Source organism: Arvicola amphibius, chromosome 3 (genome assembly GCF_903992535.2).
Source record: "Arvicola amphibius chromosome 3, mArvAmp1.2, whole genome shotgun sequence".
Lineage (NCBI taxonomy): Eukaryota > Metazoa > Chordata > Mammalia > Rodentia > Cricetidae > Arvicola > Arvicola amphibius.
This window is the reverse complement of record NC_052049.1, coordinates 112094138-112108239: the sequence shown is the minus strand read 5'-3', so window position 1 is coordinate 112108239 and position 14102 is coordinate 112094138. Positions and strand designations below refer to the sequence as shown.

Sequence of the window (14102 nt, the reverse complement as noted above, 5' to 3'; positions counted from 1 at the left end):
TTCGTTCTCAAAGCTACTATTTATTCTGTACAAGGCTCCACTGTACAACAGACATTTGCCTCTTGCTTACATAGTAAACAAGTGTACACCAGCCCTTGGGCTCAGTTCATAGTCTTCCCTAGAGAAGGGTGTCAGGCCAGGTAAACTCGGGGTGTCTTTCTTGGGTGCCCCAAGCACTCCAGGTTCTGAGGGCATCATTGGGCCCACCTGTGGGCGTGTGCAAAACACCTTAGTGCTGAATAGCTTGGCTCTTGGGACAATGTGGAGTTTTGCCTAATGACTGAGGGCCAATCAAGTCCACGGTAAAGAATCCTATGAGACAGCCCCAGACATCCAGGCTTTAGCTCCTAGGGTAGGACCAAAGACTGATGCCAAGAGGGGGTTAGGGGTGGCATGGGTGTCCCTGAGCATCTCAGTCCAGAGGGCCTTTGTCCAGGAGACTCTGAGAAAGGGACAGGTAGGTGGGCAGGAAGCTTGGGGACAGGGGCATTAAGAGGAGAATAAATTAAAGGCGAAGCTCTAGGGACAAGGGGCCTGGGCTGTCCTTCAAACAGCTGGGGAGTAGACCAGGGGCGGTGAGTGGACAGCAGGAAGAGCTAGCTACACTATCTGAAGAAATATCCTTTACCCATTTCCCGCTTAACCTCACTGCAATGCACAAGCCGGGGGCGAAAGGCAGCACCTTATTTCCCCGTGAGTCTTTGAACATGGCCCTGGGATAAAGGGAAACAGCTGAGGGATATCTCAGGAAGGGGAAGTTACCCCCTGGTCCCCAAATGGTATAAGGCACAAATCTTGGAGGCAACTAGATTCCATCCAAAACATAAAAAAAAAAAAAAGAAAAAAAAACACTTTGAAACAGAAAACTCACTTAGATTCCAGGTCTACTGTGACTATGCTTGGGCCTGGCTGACACTCACCTAACACCACAGGGGGCTAGCATTAGGGAAGTTGCATTTGGAGAAGGAAAAAAGAAAAAAACAACCCCCCCCCCAACCAAAGCCCAACAAAAACAAAAAGGGAGGCCAACCCAATGTCCCAGCTGTGAAGAGGTCCGAAGGACGGCGTCTCCAGTTGCAACATGTTCGTTACAGTTAATTTTTTTTTTTTAAAAGTTGGGCTTTTGAAAACCCAAACCAGCTTTTTTCAAAGATGTCCCCCTCAACTGTACCCCTGGACTTAGCAGCGTTAAGAGGGCTCTTGGCTCATGGGTGTTTCCTTTCTGGGCTGGTGAGCAGGTCCAGGGGGGCTGTTCGGCGCAGGCTCCTCCCTAACTCCATCCAGCAGCGATGCTCCCAGAAGGCTCCAGAGGGCGCTGTCCTCCCAGAAGGTGTGGGGCAGGAGAGGGCAGCAGGTGGCCTGAGGATCTTCTCCCCACAGACTGCTGTTGTTTATTACACACAGGAAAAAAACCACAAACTTAAAAATGCAAACAAGAGAAGCCGAGGAGCTGAGGAACACTGCTGTCGTCTCTGCATGAGTCCGTCTTCCCTGACGCGCCGCCGCGGCTCAGGGGCACCTGGCTCCTTTGCTCCAGACCCCGACCAGGCCGTACCAACTTCTGCTCGGCAGCTTTATTTTACTTTATTTTTCTCTTACTTGTCAGGATTTTGTTGTTTTTGTGGTGTTTTTTTTTTCTGAATTTTTAAAAAACTTAGGACGTGGGGCCGCCACAGGGAAGAGGGAAGGGCTGTAGCTCCACAATGCTACATACGGGAGGGTGGACTGGCCAGTTCATAAAAGAGCAAATAGGCGTCGCTGGTGCGCACTTGGCTGGAGGACATGGGTGTGACGCTGTGGAGAGACCAGGTAAAAGTCAGAGCCTGTCAACGAAGGCCAGGGACATAGAGCCGAGTGTAGCCAGCCTCTCTATGCCAACATAAGCTCTGCCTCTGTCCTTTCAGTTTTTTTTGTCAAGATTTTTATTATTTTTAAATATGCATATGTGGTATGTGTGTGGGTACTTGCACTGAGTACTGAGTGCAGGTCCCATGGTGGCCAATGGCAATGAACTCCTGTCCTCTGCTACAGCTGTAAGTACTCTTAACCACTGAGCTATTTCTTTTTTTGAGACAGGGTCTCATATAACCCGGCTGACTTCAAGCTTGTTAGGCAGCTGAGGGTGACTTGAACTCCTATCCTCTTGCCTTCACCTCTCAGACGCTTGGCTACAGCTGTAAGCCACCATGCCCATTTTTGACAGCCCCAGAAAGGGCAGCGCAGAGTTGTGTGTATAATGTTTGGCCTCGACTTTCTGTCTGTTCAAGACGGAAGCCGCATGAGGTGGTCTGCTGTCTAGGAGCCCTGTCTGAACCCCAGCTCTTACCTGGAGTCATTGAAAGTGTGCCATTCGCCCGTTCCTGGACTTCGGCAGTAGGCTGTATAATGGCCTCCCATGGTGGTTCCGGAGTGATTGGACACAGCGTAAAGGTTGTAAACAGCGTGGTCTGAGGAGGAGACACAGGTGTCGAGCCCTGGAGGCATTCCTGCCCAAGTCCTTCCCTTCCTCTCTTTTATTTCCCTATCTTTTTTTTTTTTTTTGTCCCTTAAAGAAACCATGGCTTCTACTTAAAAAGTTAAAAGTTAATTTTAGTTACTCATTGTGTGTGTGTGTTTGTGTGTGTATGTGTGTAGGTCAGAGGGAAAACCTGAAGGAGCCAATAGTCGATTCCTTCTAGGTGAGTTTTGGGGATTGATCTCAGGTCAACACCTTTACCTGCTGACCTTTCTCAAGGGCTCCTTACTTCCCAGTTTTTTCCAATTCGCCAGCTTTCCCCTCTGGGATCTTCAGCCTTCCTCCTGATGAAGTATACTCACTGGTGTTTTCTGAAGCAAATTCTCTCAAGTCCAGGTCTCTTAGTGGAAAATTCACAAATGTTGTGAGCTTGCTGGTTCGTATCCTGGATTCCGAGAACCGCTTCAGGTCTGTGATTGTCGCGAGTCAAGGACAAAAAGCCAGAAGAGAGTCCTTGGTGAAGGCTCTTCTCAGGAGCAGGAAGGCAGACAAAGAAGTCTACGCTGTTTTTTCCCTACTCTGCTCCCCTCCCCTTTGGTCCCTTGTCATTAGTCACACCAAAAAGTCAGGTCCCACCCTGGGGTAAGGATACGGAGCACCAAGATCTTTGGGAACCTCTGCACAGAGAACTTCTTTATACATCGTTTTCTGGCTCGGCAGCGGCAGCATGTCTGAAAGACAAGACGAAAAGGGCTCGACCCGGTGACCCCTCCCCAGCAAGGCACTGGGATGGCTTCTCTGTCACTGAGGAGCTGACTTACTGGCTTTTCGTCCCCATCCAGCACATCCTCTTTGGTGAAGAGCCTCATGCAATCCATTAATGTCACCTCAGGATAACCTCTCTGGAGAGAAAAAAGGTCCAGGTCAGCTGCGCACAACCTTGTAAAGCCTGAGGGAAGCTGGCGCTGGGCTACAGTGGGGCATACCTTTACCTTTGCAATGGGCAACGAGAGGTCCCAGAAGGGATCAAAGACTGTAGAGCAGTAACCACAGTCAGTACACGTCAGGGAGCTCTTCAGCTGCCCCACGAAGAGATCTGCGGAAGAGAAAGCCAGGGCGTGCTCAACATATGGAGAGCTTGTCTTCATTTTCTCTCTGCTCTTGCCTTAGTTTGAAGAGCCACAGGCAGAAGCAGGGTTCCCTGGGAAGACAATCCTACTTAAGCAAAAGTAGGGAACGAGAGATACAGGTATTTTCTTGTCTGTGTACTTACCCCCAATCCGACTGTCTTCCCTCTCTAGATACTTCCTCCACATCTGCCGTCCCTTTTCGTCATCCCTGGGAATCACAGACAGGAAGACAGCTGTGTCAGACCCTGGTAGGCGAGGGGCTATCAGCTAGAATCTTTATGGATTTATATGGATTTTCTTTGTGGGGCTAGGCATGGAATCCTGGACCTCGCTTGTGTTCTTCACACAACCCGCTGAGCTGTACCTCCCAAGCCAAGGTTTTTCTTGAGACAGGATTAGCCCAGGCTGGTCTCAAATTCATAATCCTTCCTACCTCAGCCTTTTGAAATCTAGGATTACAGGAGTGTACCACCATGCCTGGCTTCAACCTTCTAATCTTTAATGTAACTTAGTGGCAGAGTGCTTGCCCATCACGTCCAAGGCCCTAGGTCCAATCCCCAGTAACACACACACACACACACACACACATACACACACAAAACCATCACCAAAATAAAAAAAAGCTCATGTTTAAAGCAGCAACGAATCAAATCTGGTTCTCCCCAGATCACTACTCTTAAAGAAGTAGGCGCAAATTTCAAGTTCACAAAGACTTCCCTCCTCTTACTTACGGGAGGTGATCAAGGTTCTCAGGGCTGGGCTTGGGCCTCACTGTCACCCGGTTCACCTCATTGTGGAGCCCATCCAGGAGGAAGCGAAGGAACTCCTGAGCATCCTGCTGACTGAACCCAGAAAACGTGAGTGAGCAGCGCCCTGCTTGCGCTACCAGCCCCATGGGGGAGGACATGCATCTGAGGCCCTTACTTATAGCCGACAAAGCGTGGTGCATATCTCTGAATCTGGGTCTTGAACTCAGACGGGCTCACCACATCATTGGGGGATGACGTCCATATGGTCTGGATTAGTTTTGCAAATTCTGTTAGAAGGAGTGATCAGAAAGGGGGTGGAGGAGATGAGATATTTTCTGTTTAAGAAAGTAATTGTATTTTAAACTGTGAGTGGGGGGTTGATGTGTGTAAGCTTGTGAGTACCCATGGATTCCAGAAGTGGGTGCTGGGAACCCTGGGACTAGAGTTACAGGTTGTTGTAAGTTGCCTGACAAGGGCTCTGGGAACCAAACTCTGGTCCTCCTTAAGAGCAATAAACATTCTTAACCACTGAGCCACTTCTCTAGGCCCAGGTGAGATCATATATATGAATATGGAAATATATATATATTATATATATATGTATGTATATATATAAAACCTTGAGCTGGGTGTGGTAGCGCACACCTGTGATTCCAGGTTAAGGTAGGAAGATCAGGAGTTCAAGGCCAGCTTGGGCTACCTGAGACCCTGTCTCAAAAAAACAAGACAACCATCCAATGAACAAACAATGAACAAACAAGATAGGACCCTGAAACTGGAGTCAGGCATGGTATAATCCCAATACTTGGGGGGCTGAAGCAGGAGAATCATGAGCTTGGGTCCAGCCAGTGTTACACAGTAAGGCCGTGTCTCAAACAACAGATCCTGAAACGCATACCAACAACAACAGGCAAAGAAAGAAAAATAGAGGGGTGGAGTGTATCCAAAACACAACCATCAGTCCAACCTGGTAGAACAGAACTGGGAATGGAAGCAGGGCCACACCCACATGGGGCTCCTCACCTTCCATGAGGGCTGTGTGTGCGCTGCTGGTGTGGCCGAGGTCCCGCATATATAGCCTTTGAAGGCAGTAATCTCTCAACTCTCGGGTGTTGCTCAGGCACTGAAGAATTGAGTTCATGAAGCACTAAAAGAGATGATCTGGGCAATTAGTGGGTGTGCACAGCTCTAAGCTTCCCACAAGCCATGGATTCCCAGTCAATGCACTGTTGGGATGTGGTAGCAACTTGAAGCGATGGGGCCCAGTGGAAGGCCTTCAGGTATTGGTGGGCTTGCCCCTGAAGGACCCCAATCTCTTCCCTCTCTGTCTTTTGCATTCTGGTCATGAGGTGAATGGTTCTGTTTGCTGCACATGTACTATCTTGTCACAAGCCCAAAGCAACAGAGTCACTAAGTCAGCCACGAACTAAAACAGCCCGATAAATTTACTGTCATTTTAAGTTGATTTATCTCATGTATCTAGCCGAGGGACAAAAAGCTGACTAACACAGGGATGGAGTTAAGACCTTTACCCGGCACCTCTGTTACTTGCAACTAAAAGCTTTGTTTCACCTCCCGCAAGGTGAACTCCCTCCCAGCGCCAGGTTCCTCTTTCCCGAGAGAAGGAAGGCAGGGAGGAGTGAGGCAAGTCCCCACTATGGGGAAAGGCCATATAATTGGTTATTTCCTACTGAGGTGTACAAAAGGGTGTGGGCACACTGGTCAGCAGTGGGTGGGAAATGATGGGAGAACCAGGAGGAAGGTCCAGGAGAGAAGCAAGCTGGCAATGAATGGGGCAACTTCCTTTTAGCAGTACTTCCTGCTGGGGGCGGGTAAGACAGAGCCCAGCGAGTCACTGAGACGTAGCCAGGAAGGGCAGGTACTGATTGCCCTCTAGGATAGGAAGTTAGCTGGATCCAGGAGGGAACTCTATTGGATTATCCCAGTCAGGAGAATAGGAATGACCTCTACTCTCCTGGAGAGAAGTGAGTTGGGAGGAACTTACCGTGTTCCCAAGGTTTCGAAGACCAGCCAGACCCTGGGCACTCTTCGAGTTCTGTAAGCAAAGAATACGTGACATCTGAGGAGGCACAGAGCCTGGCTCTGCCCAGCTCTCACTCAGCAGCCACCCCCCTCCCCGCTGCAGTGTTCTTGTCCCCTTTCCTTCAGACTGGGTTCCTCTGTGTAGACTGAGCTGTACTCGCTCTGTAGACCAGGCTGGCCTCAAAATCACAGAGATCTTTCTGCCTCTGCCTCCCGAGTGCTGGGGTTAAAGGTGTGTGCACCACTACCACCCAGCAGAGTGTTCTCTTTTTAACCTCGGTCTATGAGTCTTGGAAGAAAAGAGGGTGGAAGAATGCCTATTTTCAATACAATCTATTCTTCAGGGCTCACTTTTTATGGTCTCACTGGGTAGCCTAGTGAACTTGTGGCAATCCTCCTGCCTCAGCCTCATGAGTGCTGGGATTACAGGTATGACCTACTACATTTGACTTCTCTTATTCTTTCTCTGCCACAGTGGAGACTAGATAAGAGAACTAGAGGCTAGGGATCCATAAATCCAGCAATATATATTTCTTGCTGTAAGAAACTGACAGTCCAGGTTAGGCAGGGTGAGGAATGCCTGCAATCCCAGCACTTGGTTCAAGGCCAGCCTCCGCTACTATACAGGTGAGCCCAAAGGCTAGCCTGAGCTATATGAAACAACAAAAAGAGGTTTCCTGTCTGACCCGGTACTAGTTCACATGACCTATATTTGTAATAGACGCTCAACATATAGGGAACCATCATAGCCGTCACTTTAAGGGGGTTGAGAATGACAAACCACTCTGAGTTTAGATCTTCAGCCGGGGTGTGGGGAGCTTAAGCAGCCTGCCATTCTGAGTTGCCAAAGACAGGTGGAATTCCTTCCAGCTGAACTCAGCGTCTAAGGGCTGAGCCAAGACAGGAGGATCCTCCCTGCCCGCCTCAGGTTTCAACATCCCAACGGGCCACTGGCTGCAAACACTTGCTGCCAGCGTGTGCCGTGGAGCTGAGGGAGCACCTGGCTGAAGGTGCCGCTCTAGTCTCTACTGCGGAGGCTGGTGAGGGGGCTGGAGAGAGAGCAGGTGCAAGGCTAAAGGCTCTGAGTGCCATTTGTCACAGTCTCTTTGCTAAGCCTGGGCACACCTGGGAATCAGGAAACCTTCAGGCTCAAAGGGTTAAAGGTACAGTGGATGAGTTTGTGGATTAGGCTACCACCCCCTCTAAGGAAGAGGCCTCGGAGCAGGCAACTCTGGAGCAACACTGGCTGGGGCATGCGTGGGGCCAGCTCAACCCTGATCAGAACAGAAGCCTGAAATAACTCAGCTAAAATTACTCATGCTGTGTGCTGACAGCCTAGGAGACTGTCAGCGGCTCAAAGCCCAGGAGACTGTCAGCTTGAAGGGGGGAGGGAGGAGCAGGCCGAGGGAGGGCTTTTCTCCACAAGTGCCAGGCCCGTCCCACAAGTAAGAGGATCCCTCCCCTGGTCAGTTGTCAGGTCCAAGTCTAGGAGGCAGAGAAGAGAGCACACCCAGAAGAGATGTGGTTTAAACCTTCAGCTGCAGGGAGCACCTGCTGGCATCAGGTAGGGCGCAGCATCCTACCTGCCCTGCCCTGCACTGTTAGCCATAAGTGGCCCCAAATAAAATGCGAATCCCACCACTGGGTGTCGTGGTTGATTGGGCTTGGCTAGATTTGTGTAAGATCCTGGGTTCAACCCCGGGTAGTGGCAAATGGGAATTCTGCCTTGCTGACAACAGTGGAGGGCCCTATAAGGGGGCTACCACAGAGAAGGTCCCTGCGGACAGAGATCTTGTCAGAGCCTTGGGTAAGTGGAAAAAGACTTCCTCTTCCCCCAGAGCCCAACAGCAAAGCATGGCTGCAATCTCCATGCTGCCCACTTGGAGACACCCACTGAGGAGTGCCCACACACGCTGCCCACTCACACCTGTTTTTGTAGCTCTTTTCTAGTCCTTACCCCCTGTGCCCGAGACGACATTGGTCTAAACAGGCTGTAGAGATGCAAAGCATCCTACCACTGGTGACCATGTCCACGTCCACCAGGCGGGCTCTCGGCTGAGGCACTTATCCCAGCACTAGTGAGGGTGGGGAGAGGGAGGCTGGAGTCACCAGTCCACAGAGGCACTCCGTTTTCAGGCTCACTGGGCGGCTGGAAGGTGGGAAGTGCACTGCATCCTCCATGGTTAGTATTCTGGGCCCTAATGCTTCTGTTGGCTTGGTGGTAGGGAGAAGGAAGAGGCTCCCCTAAATCACTATTAGGACCCTCTGATTATTATTGTTGTTATTTTGGTGTGGAGAGTCTTGTTTTAATCTAAAATTTCCTGAACTTCCAAACACCTGGCAAGTTCTTCCCACCTCCCCCCCCCCTTTTTAGACACAGGGTCTCACACTATGTAACGCTGACTGACCTAAAATTCACTGTGGAAATTCACTATGTAGACCAGATTGGTCTTAAACTCAAAGCTATCCTCCTGCCTCTGCCTCTCAAGTGATGAGATCATAGGCATTCACCACCATGCCTGACTCCACTTGCCAGCTCCTGACTGCTCTGTGTAGAATGGGGGGGGGGGCTTACAGGGCTTGGCGGTAGCAGTGGGTGGGGGAGCAGGGCTGCTCTAAGCCAGGCCGATATTCTTCTGCCATGAATAGGAAATCAGGAGCTCCAGGGAAAGTCAGCACTTTCCATTCCAGAGAGGAACAAAATGTCCCAGGAGTGACCTTTCTCACAGGGCAAACAATCCTACCTCAGGGCTGGCAGGGAAAGAGAGGCTAGGATTGAAAAGGTGGGACAGAAACCCTGCGCAGCCAGCCTCTCCCAGGGACGGCACAAGGAACCAATTCCAGCGGGGACTCGGGTGCAGGGTGCAGCGTTGAGAAAGTTTGGACCCGGAGCTTCCTTACACTCAGCCATCGGCAAACCTAGCTTTGACTCAGTAGCAAGTACTGGTCTAGAGAGCAGATGCCACTTCCATAGTAAACAGCACTCCTCTGCCAGGGCAGGAGCGGGGGCTCAAGTACCCTGTCACTGGGTAATGCGGGTTGACATCTGGGGATGGGCCTGTAAGGACGGGGGACTGATATTGTGACTTCACACTGGAGACCCCAGCTGAGTGGCATTTTTGCTTTATCTGCATGGTGAGGGTCAGCCATGTGTCCTGGCTGCAACCAAGGAGCCCGGTGTAGCCCTGGCACGGGGCAGGGCACGCACTGCCAACACGGGAGCTGGTGCCTGTTACATAAGACCTGTCAAGCTCAGGCCCCTTTTCTCGTTCCCAAAGGGACAGTGGCCAGCCTTAGCCCCAGCATTACTCCACGAGCTGCTTCAATCAAGGAATCCACTGCCCACTCCACAGAAGTGAAGAGGGCCAGGAAGAGAAAGGGCTCGTCCTCACACCTGTCTACAACCTCTGCCCTTCACAGGGTCAAAGCACCCTGACAACTGACCCCCGGCAGAGAGCCTATTTGGGAACAGAGACGAAGAGGCAACCCCTTGATCCACCTTCCGTGCTGGAGTTTGGCCTTGGAGGAGACACCCCCGAGTCCAGCGTGCTGTCCGTTCCCCCTAGTCACACACCAGCCCTAGTCAAGGTTACTCTCGTCTGCACCTGTCTTGATAGGTGACTGGAATTAAGAGGCCAAGAGCCACCAGGTGCCCGGGTCACCCAGGGAAGCAGTCAGGAACCTTAGGGAGCTTGGATATCAAGAGGGGAGGAGTCTGGGGCAAGCCGGCGATTTCCAGGGAAGGGGGCATCTCTTGCCAGGAGACCCTCGGAAAAGAGGGGAAAGATCTGGGAAAGAACGTCCCGGGGTTCAGAGACTCATGGTGGTCTGGGGTTGATCCCGGGAGCAAGCAGGACCCCAGACCTTCGGCGTGGGAGGTCCCAGAAAAGGGCCCGCGTACCTTGGCTTTGTTGAGCAGAAGCCCCACGAAGGTAGAGAGCAGCAGGGACGGGGACAGAGGGGAGCGCGGCCGCAGCTCCTTGGCGAGGGCGGGAAAGGGGGCGGCGGGGGGCTCTTCGGGCAGGGTCACGGTGTATGAGGTACGCATGCTGCGGAGCGGGCGGAGGGCTATGCCCCCAAACCGGCGCGGCTGACCAAGGGGTTACGGGGAGTCCCCGCGCGGTGCCACAACCCGGACACCGAAGGCAGAGGAGATCCCACAGGACCCCGTCGGTAACGCGGGGCAGTTACCGCTACTGCAGGGCCCAGCGCGCGCTCCTCCGCCTCAACCTCCCCACCGCGCGCAGCCAACCGACCGGGCCCAGCGCTCGCGCCCCGGCGGACTGGCTGACCCGCCGAGCCTCCAGCCGCGCGACGTCAGCGCCGGGGCGGGGCCGGGCTCAGGACCACGCCCCACCCCGCCTCCGCCCCGCCCCTGGAGCCGGCACGCGGACTCCGGCGAGGTCGCAGGACCTGCCCAAAGCTGCTGACCCCGGGCCACAGAGACGCGGGAACCCTACTGGGGCAAAGCGGGGACGCGCTGTCCCTGGCCGGCCCAGGGATTGGACTCCACGGACAATCTTTGGGGTCTTTGGGGGACGCCCCCTTAAGATCAAATGTCAGTCAGCTTGGAGCGACTCCGCCCAGGCAGCAGACAGTTGTGAACTTGGGGGTTGCAGATCCGTTTGAGACCCCAGCGACAGCTCACTATTTTTCAGGACAAAATGCATAGGCGCACACTTTCGTCCACCTAGGTCTTCGTGACGCCCAGCCTCCTCACGTCTGCAGGGGTCGAGGAGCCCCGGCCAGGAAAGACTCCCGAACGCCTCCCGGGCTGAGCTCCGCTCCACCTCTAGACCTAGCCTACCTAGCCCATTATCAAGAGAGGCGGTGTTCATTTTATAAGGTACAATAGGTCACTGGCCCTTTTGGCTCTAGGAAAGAACCATTTTTGGACCTTCTTGACCTTTTTACCCAACTCCATCTCTTCTAGAACCTCAAATTTAACTTTTATAAGAGGATGGGAGGAAGACGTTCGTCTTGTGTGTGAGGTAGTGGTGGTCTTGTGTGGGGGTGGTCTCTGGCCACGTGGCCAACGCTTAAAGGCCTAGGTCTAGGGAGAGGGGTTTGTTTCTGATGCTCCGCCCCCTCACCTAACAGGGAAGCGCAGGAATCTGCCGAGAGAAAGTATCTTGTTTGGAGCTTGCAGGCTATTTTTAGCTAGTATTTTTAGCGTTTAAAAATACTCGGAGAGGCAGCAGTGTGCGCTGTTACTCATCTGTGGGTTGCTTCTGTTCCTCCCGGCAAGCGCATCCCCACATGTACACGCGTACCGCGCACACGACCACAGCCACATGGGAACTGCGTCCGTGATGTTTGCGTGGGTTGTACCCTAGGCCACCCACAAAATAGGAATTTGGTGACAATAAGGTGGGGAGTACGGACAAATCTCTCACCATTATGTCCCCAGCAGTGATGAGGGAAGGAGGCGGGAGCAGGAGCCACTAGGCATTTAGGGCGGTCACGGTTGGAGGCATGATCTTCGGACTTTGCCCCAACCTTGGACCGTGGACACACGGCGACAGCCCATCTCTCCAAGCTTCCCTTCCGTCTTTGCAGCTACACCCTTTCCCAGGGTGCAGCTCCCACACTGGGCACATCAACGCTGGCATTTGATCACAGCACTGCTGCGTGATAACTAGAGCATCTAGCACGTGGTCCAGGAGGATGTAAAGCTGTCTGTCTATAGCTTCTTTCCATGATCATTACCCTCGTGCCTCTCTGGTCCCTGCCACCAACTACCTTGCTCCTATGCTGCTCTCAAGAAACAGGGCTCGAGCTGGGCAGATGGCCCAGTAGGTGAATGTGCTTGCCTCCAGGACTGACTGAGTTTGATCCCCAGGACTCACGTGGTCGAAGAAGAAAACCGACCCCCACAAATTGTCTTTTAACTTCTAGGCTTACAAAATAAATAATTTTATTTTGACACGGTCTAACTAGGTAGTCCTGAATGGCCAGGAACTTGCTATGAAACCTCATAGAGGTCCTTCTGTCTCTGGCTCCTGCGTGCTGTGATTTAAGGCAAACCATGACTGGGTTGGTTATTTATTTATTTTTAAAGAAACACAACTAGTCCAGGTGGTAGCATGTGCCTTTAATCCCAGCACTCAGGAATCAGAGACAGGTGGATCACTGAGGCCAGCCTGGTCTACTAAGCAAGTTTCAGGACAGCCAGAGCTACAGGAAGAAACCCTGTCTCAAAAAAAAAACCAAAAAGCCAACCAACCAACCAAACCAAACCAAAACAAAACAAAACAGAAAACAATAAAAACCACAACAGAACTAGTTGAGCATGGCACCCCTATAATCCCAGCAGCACTCAGAAGACTGAGGCAGGAGGATTGCTAGTTTGAGGCAAGCCTGGGCTGCATAGCAAGATTCTATCTTAACATTTTCTCCAGCAGTGTAGCTGCTGATAAGGCGCCATGCTCCTGTAAATAACCTTTTATCCATGCCCCTGTTAGCAACTCTAAGGAAACTCATTGGGTCACCAAAAGGGAAAAGTAGAAGTTCCTCAAGGTCAGCAGAAGTGATAAGAGAGGGTGATGGGGAGGAGCCAGGGGAGTATGATCAAGCATGTGTGAGACTATCATAATGGATTCATTATTGTGTATATATATAAACAGAAAGCATTGAAATCACACTGAGGTGAGGGCTGGTAAGATGGCTCATCTGGTATAGGTGATTGCCACCGAGTTCCAACTGTTGGTTCCTTATACCACATGGGAATAAATTTGGCAACTTATGCTCTGCCTTCCACCCCCCTGCTGAGACAAGGGTGTGACCACACACAATAAACGAATGTAATAAAAACACTCATGCTGGGATGCAGTTCAGCTGGAGTGTTTGCCTAGTGTGCACAAAGCCCTGGATTTAATCCCCAGCACCGCATAAACTGTGAGATGAGAAGTTCAAGGTCATCGCTAGGTATATAGTTCAAGACTGGCCCAGAGAATGGCCTAACGCGTGTGCACACACATACCCCAAAGCTGCTGCTATTAAGTCCCTTGAAAGACCAAGCACTGGTCTATGGGCTTTCTATATATTACCCTAGTTAATTTCCATAATTATACCATGAAGCTGTAACTATTACTTTGGTTTATAGGTGAGGGACCTTATTGCCCAGAGGGGTCAGTGTTCTGCCGGAATGCAGAGTAGAGCTCGGAACTCAGACTGTCTTACGGCCAAATGCACACTTTTAACAAGTGCTACGAAACTCTCTTTTCCTCTGCCTATTTATACATCCTAAAAACTTGGCTTTGGCAGGTGTGGTGGCACACAACAGTGATTCCAGCACTTGGGAGGTGGAGGCAGGAGAGTTGTAAATTTGAAGCCACTCTGGGTTACATAGTAAGACCCTGTCTTTAAAAAAAACCACCAGCTAACCAAGCAAGCAAGCAAGCAACCAACCAACCAACCAACACACCAGTTTTCCGAGCAGAGGAAGCCCCTGGGTTTGATCTCTTGGACCATACAAACCAGACCGAATCAACTGCTTGGGGCTGGGGCGGTTCCAGTTCAGTGGTGGAGTTAGGCCTTGAACTTGATTCCCAGAACTACAACAAACAAAACAGCACCCTTGAGCTTTCTATAAAGCCTTCCCTTAATAATTTCACCCAGTTCTAAGTACCCGTTAGTTCATCCCCTCAATTTGCACGCTGTTCATCGGAATGTATTTCTCATTGTTTTATAATTGTAAAACTTGCAAATGCTCTCAGATGGTGT

General features: G+C 51.4%; 1 protein-coding gene across 2 annotated transcripts in view; it reads right to left on the bottom strand.

The window, feature by feature from the left end:
• The window catches only part of Usp2 (ubiquitin specific peptidase 2), a 28251-nt gene continuing 14149 nt past the window's right edge, over nt 1–14102 (bottom strand). Inside the window, exons 1-12 of one of the 2 annotated variants that reach the window (XM_038322320.1) lie at nt 10279–10673; nt 6340–6390; nt 5358–5481; nt 4510–4621; nt 4317–4427; nt 3729–3793; nt 3448–3551; nt 3277–3357; nt 3108–3186; nt 2818–2925; nt 2327–2447; nt 1–1794 (exon numbers count right to left, since the gene is read on the bottom strand). In XM_038322320.1, the coding sequence (XP_038178248.1) occupies nt 1707–1794; nt 2327–2447; nt 2818–2925; nt 3108–3186; nt 3277–3357; nt 3448–3551; nt 3729–3793; nt 4317–4427; nt 4510–4621; nt 5358–5481; nt 6340–6390; nt 10279–10425 (1191 nt within the window). In that variant the 5' untranslated portion in view covers nt 10426–10673 and the 3' untranslated portion in view covers nt 1–1706. Of the gene's footprint in view, nt 1795–2326; nt 2448–2817; nt 2926–3107; nt 3187–3276; nt 3358–3447; nt 3552–3728; nt 3794–4316; nt 4428–4509; nt 4622–5357; nt 5482–6339; nt 6391–10278; nt 10674–14102 lie in introns of those variants that run through there. The other variant, XM_038322319.1, reaches the window with a different exon arrangement.